The 21257-nt window shown below is 46.6% G+C and overlaps 1 protein-coding gene across 9 annotated transcripts in view; it reads right to left on the bottom strand.

Annotated features, from left to right (window-relative positions):
• ARMC8 (armadillo repeat containing 8) overlaps positions 1 to 21257 on the bottom strand; it is an 831002-nt gene that overhangs the window by 548518 nt on the left and 261227 nt on the right. For all 9 annotated transcript variants that reach the window (XM_078680526.1, XM_078680529.1, XM_078680530.1 and 6 more), the window contains exon 7: positions 18484 to 18564. In XM_078680526.1, coding sequence (XP_078536652.1) covers positions 18484 to 18564 — 81 coding nt within the window. The remainder of the gene's footprint in view (positions 1 to 18483; positions 18565 to 21257) is intronic.

Below are 21257 nucleotides of genomic sequence, written 5' to 3'. Positions count from 1 at the left end.
ACATCAAGAAATTCCATGGATTGCGTATAAAAACATTTGCCAAGAACATTTCTAAGGACTGCCTAAAAATTTACTCTGAATCCAAGCCTCCCCTGTTAGAGAAAACTCCGCAACAGGAGTATAAATCAAAGCTCCGGTCTAGTAAAATAAGTCAGCCAGTTTAATTGTCTAAGTCCCTCTCGGGTGAAACGGTTAGACAGGTATCTGACATGTATGAGATAGACCCCCATAGTGAGAGAGTTAGTCAAAACTCTATGAGATGTATCGTTTTTCTAAGTTTCTTATTGTTTCTAAGTTTGATGGTTACCTGCACAAGTTATGCATTACATTTATGTTTTCCAAGTTCACATGTAAACAAGTTTTCTAATGCTACAGTAGAGCACACATTTAGTGATCTGCCTCCTCACGAGCTATCCTATCGTCTTGCTATGAGAAATAATACATTTATCAGAATGTTACACTATTCACACCAGACCAGCAATGCCACTAATTGTTGGGTGTGGGGTCGGCTCCCCCCTTTCCAGACACCGAAGGGAGTTCTGCCACTCTTTCCTTATCCGTTTTCACATAATGGTTCGTGTGGAGCATGGTCCACTTTAACGTCCTCCTCCAATGATATGTCCCTTCTGAACAGAACATGTTTTCCAGACAAGCAAGGTCTCTCCCATAGAACAGGGTTAGATCTAGAAAATGAAGTATATGATTTAGGTAATTATTCTTCGAATTTTATGGTCCTGAATGTTCAGTCTGATACTACTCCAGACTTACCTGCTATTTCAGTACTACCAGTTAAAGGCGAATTATGTGTCAGAAAGAATGGTTCCGCACATGTAGGACATAGTGATTGTACTACTATTGTCGAGTATAGTGACAGTGGGAAATCTATTTTCAAAGCTTCACGTCATTCTTATTTTGTTTGTGGTCAGACCGCATATGTTCGTCTGCCCCTCGATTGGGATGGAACATGTTATATTGCCTTCCTACTGCCACCAGTTTTTCTAGCCCCATCTGATTATCACAGAAACACACATCTAGTACACGTCAGACATAGAAGGGAGATCGAGTCCCCAATTGTCGATCAAACTGAAACTACTCTACAACAGTATCAAGACTTTAATAAAGGTTTCTTCTTCTTTATAGGCCCTGTCCAGAATAGTAAGTTAATACGTAGGTTAACCAGAACCCTTGAAGCAGTAGTGAGTGAGACTACTTCTGCTCTAGGTAACTTAACCGAAGAGCAATCTGCTATGAGATTTGTTGTGCTCCAAAATCGTCTCGTTCTTGACGTCATACTGGCCGATAGAGGAGGAGCATGTAGAGTCATCGGATCTAGTTGCTGCATTTTCATTCCTAATAACGCGCCGTCTGTTTATTCAGCTATAACCAGACTTCATAAAATTGCCCATCAGTTACACCAGAATCCAGGCACCTGGACATGGTCCGGTTGGCTCTGGAGTATTATATCTGCCTGGGGATGGAAAGTATTGTCATTCCTAGGTATTGCAGTAATGATCATATTCAGTTGCTGCCTCTTTATACAATGTGGCCCTGCGATTTGCGGCATGTGCGCTACCTCTTGTATTCCTAGTCCTAAGTCCCGTTCCAAGACAATTCGAGACGAGCAAATGATGCTGTATGAAATGATAGATGGTATCATGAATATAGATGTTTCCTGATGGAAACGTAGGGCACAAGGAGGGAATGTGGAAAAGTAAATTTTGCCATGTTATATGTGCCTACGTGTTCCCCATCTTATGTCATATGTGCATGATCGATATGCATGTATCCCCTTCTGATCGATTAAAGACGCAATTACAGTTGTGTCCATCTCTAGTATGCCAGTTTCCAGTCCTCGTGAATACAACGAATATTAGGCCTATGCAAAACTACGTTGCCACATTTCACAGTGTGCATGTTAATTCATTGAATTGTCCCCGTTTCTAGGCCTCAAAAGGGCCCGGACTCAGATTCAGCTCCTGTCTCCTGAACCCTCTCCGAGGAGCGATACAGCCCCCACCTGTATCCCTGACCCTTAGCTTACTTTCATGCCTCGCAGTGCCCGGCTCGGCCTGGCTCTGCCTCTCAGTCTGCCAAGAGTATGTTATGTTTCTAGTTATCAGTCCAGCCCTCCTTCTCTGCATTCCTAAGCTACTGAATCGCATCAATAGTTTCCGTCATGGTCTAGCCTTTATGTCTCCATGTAAGAGAAATACTGTATTAATGTTCATGGAATATTACTCGCACACGCACTACATATAGAATAATGCATGCACCAGTCTTAAAGTCTATTAGCCTTTGCCCTGATAACTTTTGGATTCTATCAACATGTACTATAAACACCAGATACCAGATATGCCTGAGTACATGTCACTCTGACACTCCAGACTTTAGTCTCCTCTTCTAGTGCAGAAGTCATAGCCCCCAGTTCTCCCTAGTAACACGTCATTGTCAGTTTGCGCGCACCACTAGGTTAAAGGTCCCAGCTGCTCAGGTAGCCCCCTCCATGTTTCCGCCCCATTTATGACATATTCTGTTACGTTTACATCACATGTCTATGTATACGCCCTGTACACGCCTCTTGTTACACCCACTTTATGCCTTATCTTTCGCGACTGCTACAAACCCCGCCTACTGCTACGCCTACTGCTACGCCTACTATATTGAATGTAATGTATTTGTTTAACTATAAATATTGTGCACTGTTATTAAAAGTTACCCAATTGCCTAGCCTATTCCTGCCCCCGGCAGCTGCCATCCTATTCCCGTACAGGCTGTCCTGTTCCTGTCCTTTATGCTTGATTAAAGCCTGTCAACTCCAGCTACCTCGAATCTTGACTCTTATTTATTGAGCTACCTGTTTATTGATTATAGTCAAAAATAGATCCGGTAATTAATTATTTATTTACCACAAACTATTGAACAGATTGACATCTAACAACAAGCATTTACAATGCAACGGTTTCGCCTTTGGAAAAGTTAGAGCTATTAGCAATGTAAATGACAATGCCATTTATTTATCTGTTTTCAAAACCAACACATAAATACAAATTTTGTCATTTACAATGCCAATAGCTCAAACTTTTCCAAAGGCGAAACGTTTGCATTGCGCTCCGTCTGTGGCATTATTTATGGCAGGGGTCGGGTACAAGCTACAAAGTGCAGGGCAACAATTCCTCCTCATTTTCAAAATCTACTGGATTACATGCACATATCTGGGCTAAAGTGTCATTCAGAGTCACACATATACTAAAATGTCACACACTAGTGCTCTCCAATTAAATGTATGGTCAGAGTAGTGAGAAGTTCAGGTACTTTTCCTCTACCCCCCCCCCCCAAAACGGAAGTACTCAGTAGCGGACAGTACCTGTCCATTTAGAGCACTGATTATAGTGCTACGGACCGGAAGCACTATGAATATGCATTGTTTTAAAGTATAGGATAGGCTGGAACAAAACATGCAGAAATGTATTATTCATTATTATTAGGCAAGTGTTGAGCTTCTATTTTAGGGGTCTGTGTCATGTCAGTTAGTGCCCTTCCATTTCTGGTGCTTTGCAGCAGTTTTAATATCTTCATAAGAGTTTTTATTGGCTCAAATTGGTATCATTTCTGATATGCACATGTTTTACTCGTCTTCATTCCTTGATTTTTGCTCGCGAGAAAGTTTCACTCATAGTCGTTGAATGTCACTGGTAATTACACTGAAATTATGAAAACGTCACACATAAGCAATCAAACTTTGGCAGCTATGCTTAAAATCGTGTGATGTAGTGACTGCAGCAGTGTAGTTTTAAACCCTGAAATATCCTACATGTTCTTGGTAACAAAATTTCGGCAAATATATCACACTCTTAATAGCCACCTAGCAATCCTTCGTCTATTTAAAAATACTGTATTTCGAACAATTTAAAGAAAAAAATGGGATGCAGTGTCTCCTGACCGTATTATAACTGTGGGACCTACTGCGCAACTAAATGAAAAGAGCGACAATACAATTGTCTAAGCCTTGTGTCACGACAGGAATAGTCGCAGTCTATTGGGCTCGAAGCCCTAACCTTGCAAGATGGTCGCCGTCTTGGCAAAGTGTACCAGTCCCTTTTTTATGTCTCTCAACGAGAGGCTATTTACTACGTTTCTGCAAACTCAAAACACGGAAGACAGCACAAGGTCTAAGAAGAGTAAATAAGAAAAGGCGTTTCCTCTGGGTGAGGGTACGCAACATGCGGTCCCACCACACACAAAGTGTTTACGGATCTTATGCACTAACCCAACAGCATCACTTTGTTACTTACTGTGTGCTTCTGGAGTTGAAATGCTGGAAGGCGAAGGCGCCAAACACGAACCCGGAGACCACGGCGCCGGTGGTCTCCCCTTCCGTCATCTTTCAGCGGCTATGGAAGACCTGGGTGCTCTGCCTGTTCATCCTGCTACGGTTTCCCAAATGCAGCTATCTTTCGGGGTCCCCCGTACGGCTGTGGAAGAGGTGCGCTGGCACTCGCACCAATCCTGCTAGGGGCGGGGGGCAGGTCAGAGCAGCAGGGCGGCGCCTGACAGACAAATGGCAGCAGAAGCGCTCACGAGGACGCTTGCAATACGGAAGGCTACCAAATTGCCCATTCTCTGGGAGTGCTCTAAATGACATTAAATACCGAGGGGCGGGAGAGGACACGAGGGGCGGGAGAGGACACGGACGGCGGGAGGGGGCGGGAGAGGACACGGACGGCGGGAGGGGGCGGGAGAGGACACGGACGGCGGGAGGGGGCGGGAGTGGACACGGACGGCGGGAGGGGGCGGGAGTGGACACGGACGGCGGGAAATGTGCACAGGACAGCGAGGGGGGGGCGGAAAGGCACACGGAGGGGGCGGGAATGGACAGACTTTCAGTGAAAGGGGAGGGAACGGGGAAAAACGTAACTCCGCCCTGGGAAAAAATCTCGGGAACGCCCCCGAATCTGGTCCGGCCTTGACGGACAGATCCGGCACTCAATGGCTAGCCTCCATTTATGGAGCTAGCCAATGAGAGCCGGGGGACGTTCCCGAAGTGCTTATTGTCAACATAGGATTTCACCTGCGCTGAAAAGCTGAGCAGAGCGCAGCCTTCGGCAGGCGAAACCCAAAAAGGGTGCTTTCTTGACCAACAGCTACCTTTCTGCCAAATTTGGTGTAATTCCGTTCAGCAGTTCAGTTTGTAGCTGTGTCATAACTTTCCTACAGAAATTAACATGGGAAACATTTGGGGGGGGGGCCTTTAGGACTCAGCCTCTGCTTAACGGATCACTCCGAAATTTTCATGACAGCAGGTGCAGGGAGTGGTAAACTAGTTTTGAACATTTCATGAGGATTTGTCAAACAACACCAAACGTATTGGCAGCTGAAAAAACGCTCTTCCTATGGAACCTACATCCTAACTATAACTACCTACTGGCAACCGCGGGGTGGGAGGGGTACTGGGGGGGTTCTTTGCTCACCAAATGCAGACCTCTCAAGGACGTTCGTAAATGGCACAAAGATTTGCCACTATTTGCATCTTGTAACTGTGATGCAGATGACATACTTTATTAAATTAAGCTATCAAATAGGATATTAATCTTAGCTGTGCCTGGAACCTTTAAAGTTAAAAACTGGGTACACTGAAGGAGAGCGTTCATACAAATATTTGCTGCTTGTGCTGTAGTTAAGGAAATAAGGTGGGTAATATAGGACTTTAACCTGCTTATAAACAGTCTGGATGTTTATCAGAAATGAGCATTTTTGACAGAAAAGCTTGGCTTTAAAGGGTTACATAAACAAATTATTGTATACAGTCCATTAAAGAGTATCTTACGTACTTCCAATTGTAAACAAAGTCCTGTAATAAATTAAAGGTTTCACTCTTTCAATCCTTCTTCCACCTACATATAACAACAGAGACTGAAATGTTTGCAAGAATCCATAGGAATTAAACCAGAGGTTTGGATGGATTAAATGGCACTGTGTGCTGACTGAGGAAACACCACTATGGACTGGAAACAGACTAAGTCATACAGCAAAATTGGAGGCTGTCGGCCTGGGACATTATTGGAGTCTCAAAACTTGGTGATGTTTGTGATGGCAGCGCTAACTGCACATTTCAACAACTTATGGATACAACGGAATGCGCACACCGCAATGTCACTGCTACTTACAGATACACCATGCACTATAGAAAAGCCAGGGAAACCTGCAGGCTCTTCCACAGTTCCATAGAGGCATATATCACACTGACTCAGCTGAGCTGAGCGACCACTGAGCCTTGGCTACGCCTGGTCGCCCCCACGCTCCTCCTGCTACCTGCTTCCTGCAGGCGACCCAGCCGCCGCTGAGCCGCCCGCCCGCCTGCACTCGACTTTCCCGCTGTCGCTGCCTCCCTGCGGCCCCACCCCCCGCCAGCCGATTGGTCCCCCCCGCTCCCGCCACCCAGCGGACCCTCCCTCCCGGCTCCCTTCTTAAGGGGACTCTACCTTCTCTTCGGGAGCGACCACTGAGCCTTGCCTAGGCCTGGTCGCCCCCACGCTCCTCCTGCTACCTGCTTCCTGCAGGCGACCCAGCCGCCGCTGAGCCGCCCGCCCGCATTCAACTTTCCCGCCGCCGCTGCCTCCCTGCGGCCCCGCCCCCCGCTTGGTCCCCCCGCTCCTGCCACCCAGCGGACCCTCCCTCCCGGCTCCCTTCTTAGGGGGACTCTACCTTCTCTTCGGGAGCGACCACTGAGCCTTGCCTAGGCCTGGTCACCCCCACGCTCCTCCTGCTACCTGCTTCCTGCAGGCGACCCAGCCGCCGCTGAGCCGCCCGCCCGCACTCGACTTTCCCGCCGCCGCTGCCTCCCTGCGGCCCCGTCCCCCGTCAGCCGATTGGTCCCCCCGCTCCCGCCACGCAGCGGACCCTCCCTCCCGGCTCCCTTCTTATGACGCCTCCACGCACGCGCTGCGGGCGCGCCGATTGTGCGCCAAAGGCAAGCCTGTCTGCGCCCGTCCGTGCCTGGACGGCGCCCAGCGCCAGAACCCCTGGCCCCCGAGGATGCCAGCCCACCCGCCGGACTTACAACGCCGCCACACTCAACGCACTCAACATCGGCGAATCCCCGGATGCTACTGAGCCACCCCGCGACTCACCCACGGACCCTTCCGCTGCCGATCCTGCAACTTCTCCTGCATCCGGACCTGCACCGCACCCGCCAAGCCAAGCACCAGCAGCAAAAACCTCAAGTGCATCCTGCTCAACACCCGCTCCGTCCACAGACACACCTTGGAACTCTGGAACCTCCTCGACACAAGATCACCAGACATCGCCTTCCTCACGGAAACCTGGATGAACGTCTCCTCAGCCCCCGACATCGCCATCCCGGACGGGTACAAGATCATCAGGAGGGACCGCGTCAACCAGACCGGAGGAGGCATCGCCATCGTCCACAAGAACACCATCCGCATCACGACCGACTCCAACGACACCTTCGCCGCCGCCGAGCACCTCCACTTCCAGATACACACCGACCCAAAGACGACCCTCAGAGGCACCCTCGTCTACAGACACCCGGGACCACGCACACAATTCAGCGAAGACATCACGGACTTCATCAGCCCGCACGCCCTCCTCTCCGGCGACTACATCCTCCTAGGGGACCTCAACTTCCACCTGGAGAACAACAAGGACCGCAACACCGCCGCCCTGCTGGACAACCTCGCCAACCTCGGACTCAAGCAACTGGTGAACACCCCCACCCACTACGCCGGCCACACGCTGGAGCCCATCTTCTCATCCAGCAAGCACATCACCTTCAGCCACTCCACCGGACTCCACTGGACCGACCACAGCTGCGTCCACTTCAACTTCAGAAGAACCACGACCCACCCCTACCCGCAACAGGTTCCTCACAGGAGCTGGAGCAAGATCACCGCCGACCAGCTCACCACCTCCCTCAGCCAGAACCCACCCGCCAGCACAACGGACCCCAACGAAGCAGCCCGCAACTTCACGCAGTGGCTGACCGCCTGCGCCGACGACCTCGCACCACTGAAGAACCCTCCCAGCAGACCCAGAAGCAAGAAGGCCTCCTGGTTCACCGACGAACTCAAGGACTCCAAGAAGACCTGCCGCACCCTCGAGAAAGCCTGGCTCCTCGACCAGACCACTGACAACATGACCGCCCTCAAACACGCCACCCGCAAGCACCACCAGCTTATCCGCACCACCAAGAAGAAATCACTCAAGGAACGACTGGACAACAACTCCCACGACAGCAAGGAACTCTTCAGCATCGTCAAGGAGTTCTCCAACCCCAGCACCGGCAACAACGACATCACTCCTTCACAAGATCTCTGCGACTCTCTCGCCTCGTTCTTCCACCGCAAGATCGCCGACATCCACAACAGCTTCGGCGCTCAACCGGCACCCAACCGTCGAACCAACGCCCCCCACTGCCACCCTCCGCACCTGGACCACGGTGACCACCGAAGACACAGCCCGCACGATGAACACCATCCACTCCGGATCTCCGACCGACCCCTGCCCCCACCACGTCTTCAACAAGACCGACTCCACCATCGCACCCCAACTCCGGAACATCATCAACACCTCCTTCAACACCGCCACCTTCCCGGAGAGCTGGAAGCATGCCAAACTCAGCGCCCTACTGAAGAAACCAACAGCGGACCCCACCGACCTCAAGAACTTCCGCCCCATCTCGCTCCTCCCCTTTCCAGCGAAAGTCATCGAGAAGATCGTCAACAGACAGCTTGCCGCCTTCCTCGAGACGAACGGATCCCTCGACCCCTCGCAGTCCGGTTTCAGAGCCAACCACAGCACCGAGACCGCCCTCATCGCAGCCACCGACGACATCCGAGCCCTGCTCGACAACGGGGAAACAGCGGCACTCATCCTCCTGGTCCTCTCTGCAGCGTTCGACACTGTCTGCCACCGCACCCTAGTTCAACGCCTCAGCAACATCGGCATCCAAGAGAAGGCACTGGAGTGGATCATCTCGTTCCTCGCCGGAAGAACCCAGAGAGTCCGCCTCCCCCCGTTTTGATCCGAGGCCACCGAAGTCATCTGCGGCGTACCACAAGGATCATCACTCAGCCCCACCCTCTTCAACATCTACATGAGACCTCTTGCAGCCATCGCACGCCAACACAACCTCAACATCATCTCCTACGCCAACGACACGCAGCTGATCCTCTCCCTCACCAGAGACCCCGAAATTGCCAGAACCAGCCTACACGAAGGGATGAAAGACGTCGCCGAGTGGATGAAGAACAGCCGCCTGAAACTGAATTCAGACAAGACGGAAGTCCTCATCCTGGGACCATTGCCCTCCGCCTGGGACGACTCCTGGTGTCCCCCCCGCCCTGGGCACCACTCCCAAGCCAACAGACCACGCATGCAACCTGGGCTTCATCCTGGACTCCTCCCTCTCGATTACCAGACAAGTCAACGTTGTCTCCTCATCATGCTTTCACACCCTACGAATGCTCCGCAAGATCTTCCGATGGATCCCGACCGAAACCAGGAAGACTGTCACCTAGGCACTCGTCACCAGCCGACTGGACTACGGAAACACCCTCTACGCCGGAACCACAGCCAAGCTACAGAAAAGACTCCAACGCATCCAGAACGCCTCCGCCCGACTCATCCTGGACATCCCCCGACGCAGCCACATCTCTGGCCACCTGAGGGACCTGCACTGGCTCCCCGTCAACAAGAGGATCACGTTCAGGCTCCTCACCCACGCACACAAGTCTCTCCACAACCTGGGCCCCAAGTACCTCAACGACCGCCAGACCTTCTACACGCCCACCCGCCAGCTACGATCTACTAGCCTCGCCCTCGCCGCCGTAGCACGCATCCGAAGAGCCACCGCCGGAGGCAGATCGTTCTCCTACCTGGCGGCCAAGACATGGAACTCCCTCCCCATCCACCTTCGGCTGACCCAGGACCAGGATTCAGGAGACAACTCAAGACCTGGCTGTTCGAACAGTAGCGGACCCCTTCCCCCAAGCGCCTTGAGACCCTCCCGGGTGAGTAGTGCGCTATACAAGTGTTATGATTGATTGATTGATTGAGGGAAAAAGGTATTTCAAAGACGTCCTTTACACTAGTGAACAACACTCAGGATCCCATGATAGCCCCGAGGGTGTGATGGAAACGGGATGTGGACACCCTGGAGGGAGAGGACTGGATAGAAGCAAAAAGGTCCCCGGAATGGACTACTTTGCGAAAGCTGTGCAATATGTAAATATAGGGATTGACTAGAGAAACATAAAAAAAGTTTGAGATGACTGGAATACCTATTCTACAAATCATAATATGACTGTCTCGTTGTTAACATAAATCATGAATATATGATGCAATTTGGTCCCATACTTGGTAAATGTTTTCTATAATGAAAAACTTAATAAAGAGTTTGAAAAATAAAAAAAGAGTGTGTGGTTTGAGAAAACCTCTTCCTAAAAAGAAGGTAAATATGAGCTTTGACTATAAGCTCTACCAGAAAACGTCTGGGATGGATACGCAATTTGAAGAACAGAGCACGTTGACTGTTTAGTCTTTCATGTTTCCACTGGATGCTGGGGATTAAGAAATCCTGAAAAATTAATTTATGTGGATTCCGTTTTGTATTTTATGCCCTGATGGTTAAGACATATGTATTTTTATGTGCATTGTTTTGTCCACTCGCTTGTTTTCACTTGCGCTGCACCATCAATTGTAGCACTTACTTAAGAAATGTAATTTAACTTTGTTCATGCACAAAATAATTAAATTATTCAACAAACTGACTTTTAGCACATTGGTTGTGACAACCGGGCATTTAAATGGGATAGCCCCTGTAGAAGAATTGAACGTTTTTCTAAGTGATTTCTTATGGAACAATATTTTGTATATCTGTGTCCATGAGATCTCTAGGAGACGCACAGTCTGCCCCGGCCAAAGGACTATATCTGCCCTAGGTTAAATGTGAAATTGATGTATGTGCTACGATAAAAACAAGTTACCTGAGTAAGACTGTAATCTGATGATACAATGTGTATATGGCAGTAATGCACCTGATATCCTTTTTGTTCGCTTACTTATAAAATACTACATAAATACGTAACGTCCTTTATTCTGTATCAGCTTATGGAAAGAGATTCTGTGGATAGCTGCCAACACTGCGCCTCAAAGACATCAAGAATAGGCAAACTGCGTTTATAAATACAGTCTAATGATGTTCTTCTTCAGTGAGTAACTCACAGCTTTCAACACCCAGCTTTATTCCAATATTGCTCCTGCTAGCACAGCGGTTATGTTAAAGGCACAGCAGATACATATCACTGAGAGCAGCGCGGAGAAATTTTCACAGTAGATCCTCCCTCTTGTTTGGTGAAATTGTGAAGACCATAATGGAAAAAGACAAATTCCTTTATGTCTGATAACGGCCAAGTGGGGCATATCCAATATTCTAAGATGATATCATCACTTGATGTGGAATGGGGGAATTGCTTTCTCTTCAGTGGTGGCACTAACCTCGCACACAAAGGGAAACAGGAGCACTCTTTCACAGAGTAACAAAAAGAGCAGCAGCTTATCAATTCCTGCCCCAGGGTCCACTCTAGTAATATCCACGCCATGGGCCATCTCTGTTTCAGATGGCAGACCAGCAGCTGTTAATGGAGCTTTAGAAGTTGTTGTCTAACATGAATGGACTAACGTTAGAAAAGTGGACAAAATATATTTTCCTGGAGAAAACCTCTAGAAGAAAATTACAATAAGCTTCTAAGTTCCTTTCACTTATCGTAGTGGAATCCCTAGACTACTGACAATGGTACACAGAGTCCAGAGAGTAAGACTAAATGTTAGAATTAAGGAACATAACAGCAATGGATTTAAGGAAAAATCGTAATTACCGGTGGTCCTACTTGAGGGTAGCACATACTGCAGAAGTGTGAGACAACCTATGCACAGCAAGGTGAGGAGAATACAACGGTTTAGATGCAAATACATGTAGGACGTACAGACAATGTTGCGACTGTCTAAGAAGGATTTTAGGGACGCAAAAGTAAAACACTAGACATATAATGCACATTTATACTATTAATATGGTTAGGTGTGCAATTATTTCCAAAGTTGTTCACCTTGATCAGACTGTGGCGCTAACTAAAAATCTGGATGTTTAACCCCTTCGCTGCGGGGCTAATTCCCCCGCGGCGCTGGGTGGAGGGAGGGGGGGGAGGTGCGCGCAGCCCAACGGTGCTTGTCACGAGTCCGGCTAGTCACACTGCACGGTGGGGCTGTGCTCATGAAGAGCTGAGCTCTTCATGACCACGCCCGTTTTTCAGAACGCTCAGCACAGCGGGGGAATTAGAACCGTGTGTGAGCACTGAGCGGGTCATGACGAGCTTAGCTCGTCATCAGCACAGCACAACCGTGCCTCATTACGAGCTGAGCTCGTCATGAGCACGGGAGGGGTTAAGGAAGCTTTCAATAAGACATTTTAACCTGACCATTGCTTTGATCAGTTCTCCTTTGTGATTTGAGCGCTCAAAAACCACCTGGTAATAGAAAGCTACAAAAGGAAAATGCTACTTACCAGTATGCATCTGTTCTTGGCATATAGATTCACATACTTTTGCATAGATCGCCTCTGATGTTGGGCTCGGATGTTTGCACTTTGTTATTGTAGAAGTCTTTGTAGTCACAAGATAGGCGACTCCTCCTTTGGTTAGTAGTGCGCATGGGCATCAACTCCATCTCCAGATTGTTTTCGCCAGAAAGGGTGATGATGGAGTTAGTTAGAACTAGAAAAGACGTTCTTGTGTAATGTATCTAAGTAAGTTAGTACTGCAACACATATAGGTGTCCGGAGAGGCAGGTGGGCGTATTCCAATCTACAGCTCTACATGCCAAGAATTGATGCATATTGGTAAGTAGTATTTTCCGTTCAAGGCATATGAGCTGTACATCGCATACTTTTACATAGACTATACAGCAGTTACCCCGTTAGCGGTGGCTACCTGTATGTGTTGCAGTAGTTTGAATAAGTGTTCTTAGTACAGCCTGGCCCACACTAGCTTGTTGTTTTGCCTGCACATCTACACACAGTAGTGTTTTGTGAAAGTGTGTGGTGTAGACCATGTTGCGGCTTTGCAAATGTCATCCATGGGGATGTTTCCTAAGAATGCCGTGGATGCCCCTATTTTGTGTGTGGAATGCGCTCTAGGAGGAAAGGATAACGTACGCTTTGCTTTTTAGTAGCATTTTTTAATGCATTTAATGAACCACCAATTCTAGCTTTTGATATAGGATTGCCCTTTTGTGGTGGTGAGAAAGCTACGAAAAGTGGTTTAGTTTTCCTGAAACTTTTTGTCCTTTCAATGTAGTAAAGAATAGCTCTTTTGACATTAATCGTATGAAGAGCCATTCAGCTACTGAGTCTGGTTGAGGGAATAATACTGGGAGCTCAACAGACCGGTTAAGGTGGAAAGCTGAAACTACTTTAGGTAAGAATTTAGGGTTTGTCCTAAGAACCACTTTGTTGTGATGTATTTGCAAAAATGGTTCTTGTATGGTTAATGCCTGGAATTCACTTACCCTTTTGAGAGATGTGATGGCCACATGAAAGCTACTTTCCATATGTGGAATTGTAACTCACATTTATGTAAAGGTTCAAATGGGGGACCCATGAGCCTAGTAAGGACAATGTTTAGATTCCATACTGGAGAGGGTGGAATTCTGGAAGGAATTATTCATTAAGGCCTTCCATAAATGCTTTGATGGGAGGTAACCTAAACAATGTCAAGTGGTGTCTGTTTTGTAAGTAAGCTGCTATAGCAGCAAGATGTAATTGTATCGATGTGTATGCCAGATTACATCTTTGTAGATGCAGGAGATAACAACGTTTTGAGTTGAAGCATCTAGTGGATTGATTGTGTTGTTATTGCAGTAAAAAACGAAAATTTTCCATTTAGCTGCATAGTATGTCCTAGTGGTAAGACGTCAAGCTTTTTTAATGACATTCATACAGTCTGGTGTGAGTTGAGGTAACCAAACTCTAAGACTTCAGGAGCAAGATCGCTAGGTTCAGTTGAGCTGGTTCTGGATGTCTTATCTCTCCATGGTTCTGTGTGAGACGCTCCGGGGAAAGGTGCAGCTTTTGGTGTGGAACTACTGAGAGTTCCAGCAGTGTTGTGAACCATGGTTGTCGGGCCGATGTTGGAGCAACGAGGATCATTGTATGAGACTGTTGTTTGAGCTTGCACACCAGTAACGGAATGAGCGGGAGAGGCGGAAAAGCATATGCAAATCTGCCTGACCAGTTCATCCATATCGCATTGCCTTTTGACAACGGATGTGGATACCTGGAGGCGAAGTTTGGGCATTTTGTGTTTAAATGTGTGGCAAACAGATCTATGTCTGTGTGGCCCCCCATTTGAAAAAACGGATGGAGAACTTGCTTCATGAATCTGCTGTTGTTGACGACTGAGCAGATCCGCAATTTGATTGTGTATCCCACATAGATGCTATGATAAGAGGTATATATTTTGAGGAATGGCCCATCTCCAAATGCTCTTTGCTAAGCGTGAAAGCTGCAGAGAGTGTGTCCCCCGCCCTGTTTTTGTATATAGCACATTGCTGTCATTTTGTCCGTCCGGACGAGGACAGTTTTGCCTAGGAGATGTTTCTGAAATGACTTTAGGGCGAGAAATATGGCCAGTAACTCCAGGTGACTGATGTGGAGAAGTTTTTGTTGAGGGGTCCACATACCTTGAATGTTGTGGTTTAAGAGATGAGCTCCCCAGCCGGTAAGCGATGCTTCCGCTGTTAGAACGATTTGTGGAACCAGGTCTAAGAACTGCCGCCCTTTGGAAAGATTTTGTGTGCTCCACCATTGCAGAGAGCGATATGTGCGGCTGTCCACCAACACCAGATCTGTAAGATGACCTTGAGCTTGGTTCCACTGTTGTGCTAGACATTCTTGTAACCATTTGGAGTCTTGCGAAAGGGACAAATAAAAATGCAAGAGGCCATCATCCCTATTAACTGCATGAACACTCGAGCTGATAGTGAGTGTTGCGGTTGAAATTTTGTTATGAGGGCTTGCATACTGGCTATCCTGGCTGGATTGGGGTATGCAAGGGCTTTGGAAGTATCTTTTGTCGCACCTAGATACTACTGAGAATGGGACGGTTGAAGGTGTGACTTGGTGAGGTTTATTGTGAACCCTAAGTTGTGCAGCAGCTGGATTGTGTTGTGTGTTTGTTGTACACAATTGCTGTGTGACTTGGCTTTTATGAGCCAGTCGTCTAGGTAAGGAAACACATGAATGTGTTGTCTTCTTAACTGGGCTGCTACCACTGTGAGACATTTTGTGAAGACTTTGGGTGCTGTTGTGACCCCGAATGGAAGGTCTTGGAATTGGTAATGTTGTCCGTCCACTACGAACCGTAGGTATCTACTGTGAGCAGGGTGAATAGGAATGTGGAAGTAGGCGTCCTTAAGATCTAGAGTGGCAAGGAAATTGCCTTGTTGGAGCAGTGGGAGGACCTGTTGTAGTGTGACCATGTGGAAGTGGTGGAGGTATGTACAGGTTTAACGGTCTGAGGTCTAATATTGGCCTGAGAGAGCCATCCTTTTTGGGAATGAGTAAATAAAGGGAGTAAACCTTTGTACCTTGCTGGTGTAAGGGATCCGGTTCTATCGCATGTTTTTGCAAGAGAAAGAGAACCTCCTGCTTGAGAAGCGTTAGATGTTCTGTGGACATTGGGCGTTGTTTGAGAGGTATGTGGTGGGTTAGAAGTAAGTTCCAGGCAGTAACCATACTGGATAATGTGTCTTACCCACTTGTCTGTGGTGATGGATTTCCAGACAGGTAGGAACTGTGATAGTCTTCCCCTGACCAGAGTGGAGTGGTCTGGGGGTGTGGAGGGAAGTCACTGTTTTGTGGTGGGGGAGTTGCGGGTATTAGAACCACGTCCTCTGCCCCTGTTGCTATTGCCTCTTTAAGTCCCTCTAAAATATCCTCTACTAGGGGAAGTTTGAGTGGGGCTTTTGTATGATGAAGATGTGTTTTCTGTGCCAGTTGTTTTGGAGGCGCCCTTATAAGAAGAGCGACAAAAGGGAAATTCTACTAGTTGTTGCTTGTGGAGACCCCATGGAATTGGCTGTTTCTGTGTCCTTTTTCATCTTTTCTAAAGATGTGTCCACAGTAGGTCCAAACAAGTGTTCCTGATCCAAGGGATAATTGAGGATGGTAGACTGTACCTTTTGTTTGAAACTAGATATGCATAGCCATGCATATCTACGCAGTAGTACATTTGTATTAATTGTGCGAGATACTGTATTTGTGCATCCAGGGCACATTTAATGGAGGTGTTTGTAATTAATTTCCCCTCTTGTATAAGATCGTTTTCCTTGCTCTTATATTGGTCTGGGAGATGCTGCATGAGCTTTTCAAGCTCATCGTAGTGAGCCCTGTCATACCTTGCTAGTAAGGCTTGTGAGTTGGTGATACGCCAGAAGTTTGCTGCCTGGGACGCAAGTCTTTTACCTGATGCGTCTAGTACTTTAGACTCTTTGTTTGGCGGAGGTGCATCACCAGTGGTTTGGAAATGTTTCCGTTTAAGGGCATTCGCAACTACCAATGAGGCCAGAGGAAGATGACTTTTAATGTAATTTGGATGTCTTGGAGCTGGTTTGTATTTTTTCTCAATTCTAGGAAGAGTAACCTAGCTCTGACAGGGTCTTTAAAAACCTCAGGGCCATGTTTAATCACCCCTTTGAGCATAGGGAGAGTGCTTGTTGTTTTGAAGATGTCTCTAATACAAAATCCTCTTCTAGGGGGTCTAAATGGAGTATTGTGCAGCTCTATTTATTAGTTGCACAAACCCTACGTTGTCATCTGGAGGGGATGGTCTGGAGAGGTATAAATCTGGCTCAGGTACATCTGGGACATTATAATCTTCCCAAGAGTCATGAGGTGGAATACTGTGGGTGTCATCATCAGTATCTGTATCATGATGTCGTTGGCCTATGTCTTCATCCCCACCCCCTAAATCCTCATTGTCATCTTGTGTTGCAGGTGATAGAGGAGGTATTGAAGAGTGTGCTGGGGAAAGTATAATGGCTGGAAGCCGTGGAGGTGGTGAAAAAGGCCTCATAGGTGTCCAATTTCTCATTTTTAGGTGGTATAGAGGTAACTTGCCAAGTAATGGGGTCAATATGTATTGTCTTTTGCTTAGGATCCAGTGGATCTGGATGGAAAAGTTCCTTGGATGCACTGTCTTTTTTCGGTGCATAGGACTTGGGCACAGAGTAGTGTTTTGGCCTATCTTCCTTAGCTTTAAGAGGAGTTTTTATGTCCTTCTGCTTAGTTGGTTTCGACTCCGAAGATTTCGGCAGTTTTTTCGGATCCGAAGATTTGGATGGAGTTTGCTTCGGAGCTGAAGTTTCTGGTATTTTGGGTTTCGGTGCCGAAGAGTCGGAGTCAAAGGTACCTTGGGTTTACGTTTCGGTGCCAAAGAGAGTTTATCAGCACCATGATGTGGCTGGCTCGATCCAAAGCTGCCTGAAGGCTTAGTGGGCTTCGGAGCCGTGCCCGGAGGCGGAGATACTGAAGCAGTATCATGGTGTCGACCCAGACCCGAAGGTGAAGGTGTTACCGGAGCCTTGTGTTTTTTCAGGGCCGGGTGTCAACGTCAGTACTTACGGTTCATTGACTTGGAGTAAACGACTGGTCTTCTGAGTATGATTCATTAGCTTCGGAGAGGCTGGCTTGTTCATTTCCTGTCTCTGGTTCCGGATCGTCTGGGCCTGCCTCGAAGATGTCTTCCGGCGCAAAGACTATTGATCTGGACATTTGTTGATGTTGAGCCCGGCGATCACGTATAGTCTTCTTGGACCTCAGGCCTGGCAGTGTTGACTCATGTTCTGGAGAGAGACAAAGGTTGCAGACCTCATGGAGATCTGAGTGTGGGAATTTAGCTCCACACTTGCATTTTTTAAATGGAGTCCTTACTATATGCTGGTTGATGGCGCCGATCAACCTAACGGCCCACGTCGATGACCGGACTCGAAAATCTCTTTGGAAAGAAGATACGCATCGAGAGATCGCGATCAAAACAATACCATCCAGCGGTGAGAGCTTTGTGCGTCGGAGTGGAATCGAAACGACACTGACCCGGAGCGCAGCAAATCACATCCGAACCTGATGGAGGAAAAAACTATATGGAGAGGGAGTCGATGCCCATGCGCACTACTAACCAAAGGAGAAGTCACCTATCTCGTGACTACAAAGACTTCTACAATAACAAAGTGCAAACATCCGAGCCCAACACCAGATGGTGATCTATGCAAAATTATGCGATCCACAGCTCATATGCCTCGAACATGAATGTTAATATAATAGGGTACTTATCACATTGTTAGCACTGAATCTGGAGACAAGTGACCAATGAGGACTGCTTTTATCAATATTAACAATACAAGTTAACATCTTACTTTGTAGGAAGCTGATGTGAGCAGATGAGCGATATTCTGAACTGCCCCATGGTTAAATAAAATTGTCTGATGATCGGGAGCCTAAAAGAAAAAACACATACATAATCCAAGGAATTGGCAAATATAGCTACATTGTGCTGTTAACATGAGAATGTAGGCAGTATTCAGAAACCAAGGCAGCAGGGACAACATCAGGCAATAATATGGAATTAGAAGGCTCCTGTAACATGATTGTTGCATGCCTCCAGATCTCGCTGTGTGAACCATTGAGAGACAGTTTGCATTAGAATAAAGAGACTCGTTGGCCCACTGGAGGCCTTCTCACAACTACATGCACCTATGGAACATAAGACTAACACCACACGTACAAATACAGAAAACTTCAGCAGTCAGTACTTTATCCACTGTCGCAACAAACCTGGGAGTCGCCTAATTACGAATTCTTGAAAAAAATATAGCTGGTAGAATCTAGCAGCGCTAAAAGTGGAAATAACAAAGCAAAACTCTCAATGAAACACGTTTTCCAACCTCATTAAAGTTAACATTGTTAGCATTTCGAAAGACTTCGGTCCGCTACTTTAACTAAACTAACACATATGGTAGTTCTGATAGCCTGAGGCATCCACATCCAACAAATGCAAAACAGACCCCTTTGCATATTCAATCGGAATCTGCTTGTATGCCTCATATTAACAAAAGTACATCTGTTCAGCTTTGTAGTTGACTCTAGTCATCTTTCCTTTCCAGCTATGAAAATGTACGCACATGGAGTTTGGAAGTCTCAACCTACAGTGGGCCATTGGCCCTTCAAAAAAGTCACCTAATAGCAAACAAATGGCAATACGTGATGCTGCAGTATACATTACAAAGAAATGTGAAATTCACTAATTGGTATATTTTGTTATCTTGCATTAAACACCTTTAACTTAACTAATTTTCACACTACTGTCTTACACCATAAAGAATTCCAAAGCATTAGTCTTTTGAGAGAAAAATGTTACATTCCACAGCAAAGCGGCGGTCTCATGTGCAAGCCCCTTGTAGTTATAGGCATTGTAAGCAAATGGCATCCACTAACAACCAGTACATTAACCAGAAAATAAATGAACTTACAACACAAGTGGAATGTGATGAAAATTAAACTTTGGGGGGATCCTGCGTCTCTTGCGTCACATTTTCTTCTTTAATGTCACAATACATCTTCAAATCAAAGCAAACATCATCACCACACATGGCAACATTCTTGCCTATAGTTGGTTATTGTTTGCTATGCAGAACAGGATATAGAGAACAGTTTTTTTCTCTAAACAGGGTAGCTCCCTTATGTGTCAGAGAACCCCACCTCTAAGGTAAATTCCAATATTTTGTTTGCTTTTGCCAAAATTTGGAGAATGAGATTTCCACTGCATATTTTAGCGGAAACAGTTTCTTAAAAATCTGCACAATTTGGAATTTGCATTGTGATAAGAGTCTAACCCTGTGATACTCAAAGTATGGCCCGGGAGCTGCATGCGGCCCTCCTGGCCTGCACAGTCGGCCCTCAGGTTAACTGCAGCACTGCGCTGCTGTTTACTTTACTGAGCACTAACATTCAGAAAGATAATAACAAATTGAGAAGATTTTAATTACAAGCTAACTGATCCTAATCAAATTATTCTAATGAAGTATCTGGCAACATTTACCCACCCACAAAGCCCCACTCCCATCCTGCTACCATCAATGCGGCCCTTGGACTCACCACAGCCAACACTTTGAGGCCCTTCGGAATAGGTTTGAGAGTGTCTATGGTCTAATTCTAACCTATAGCTTTCGCAAAACATTCAGCTGTTCAACAAATATCAAGGCTCAGTAGCCCACTTGAAGTTGTCACATTAACAGTATTGCCCTAATGGATATGATCCTCTCCAGTGCTAGTGAGTGAAATCATGGATAACAGCATTAAACGTTCTTTAAAAAAGATCTGTCAGTTTCCTTGAAGACCGAATGACCATTATCTATCCAGAGATGTGTAGATTACAAGAAACTGATTTATCATCCTAATGACAAATGTTTGCTTAAGAAACCAACCATTCTTTTAAAATCGAGAAAGAAAAAAAATCAGGACAGCGTTAAATCTGTGCAAACAAAAATAAATGAAAGACAGGTGAGCAAAGAATTTGGCAAAACATTACATGAATACGTAGTGTGTTTGGAAGACAGCTATCTGTATGAAAAACTAAAGAAGGATCTTAAACGGACAGAACAAGCAACCGGCTAATATATGTAAGCTGAGGCAATAGTTATTAAAACTACATTAAGGATTTCAACTCATCAAAAACATTTGAAAGGATACAATGAAACCCCACTGAAAAGCCACAAGACGATATGTAAATTTTTATCACCAGATACAGCCATTCCAGTGGAGTCCAAAAGGTGATGCACGTTACAGGCTCCATTGAATGGACCTAGGCTATGACAGTAGAACCACGCTGCTAACCTGATATACTGGGCTGAAGTAAAAAATGTTATGTGCAGGACAATGAACAACAACTGACTTTCTGTGCACCAGCATTTCTATGCCTGTGGCATCGCGGATATAAAGAACACCGCTGCATCACATCACTTTAAAAGCTGAATAGCATTCCAAACAGAGAACAAACAAAAAACAATTTAGATCTGCTAACCATTCTGGAAGATCATCATTCCCTTGTGAATTGTTACTCTTACTGGCTGAGCAGCACACGGGGGCTGTGTCACATGGCCAAGGTGTAGTGTAGTTCCTATATTCCCAATAG

This window comes from Lissotriton helveticus, chromosome 3_1, assembly GCF_964261635.1.
Source record: "Lissotriton helveticus chromosome 3_1, aLisHel1.1, whole genome shotgun sequence".
Classification (NCBI taxonomy): domain Eukaryota; kingdom Metazoa; phylum Chordata; class Amphibia; order Caudata; family Salamandridae; genus Lissotriton; species Lissotriton helveticus.
Note: the sequence above shows the minus strand (reverse complement) of the source record. Positions and strands in the feature narration are given on the sequence as shown.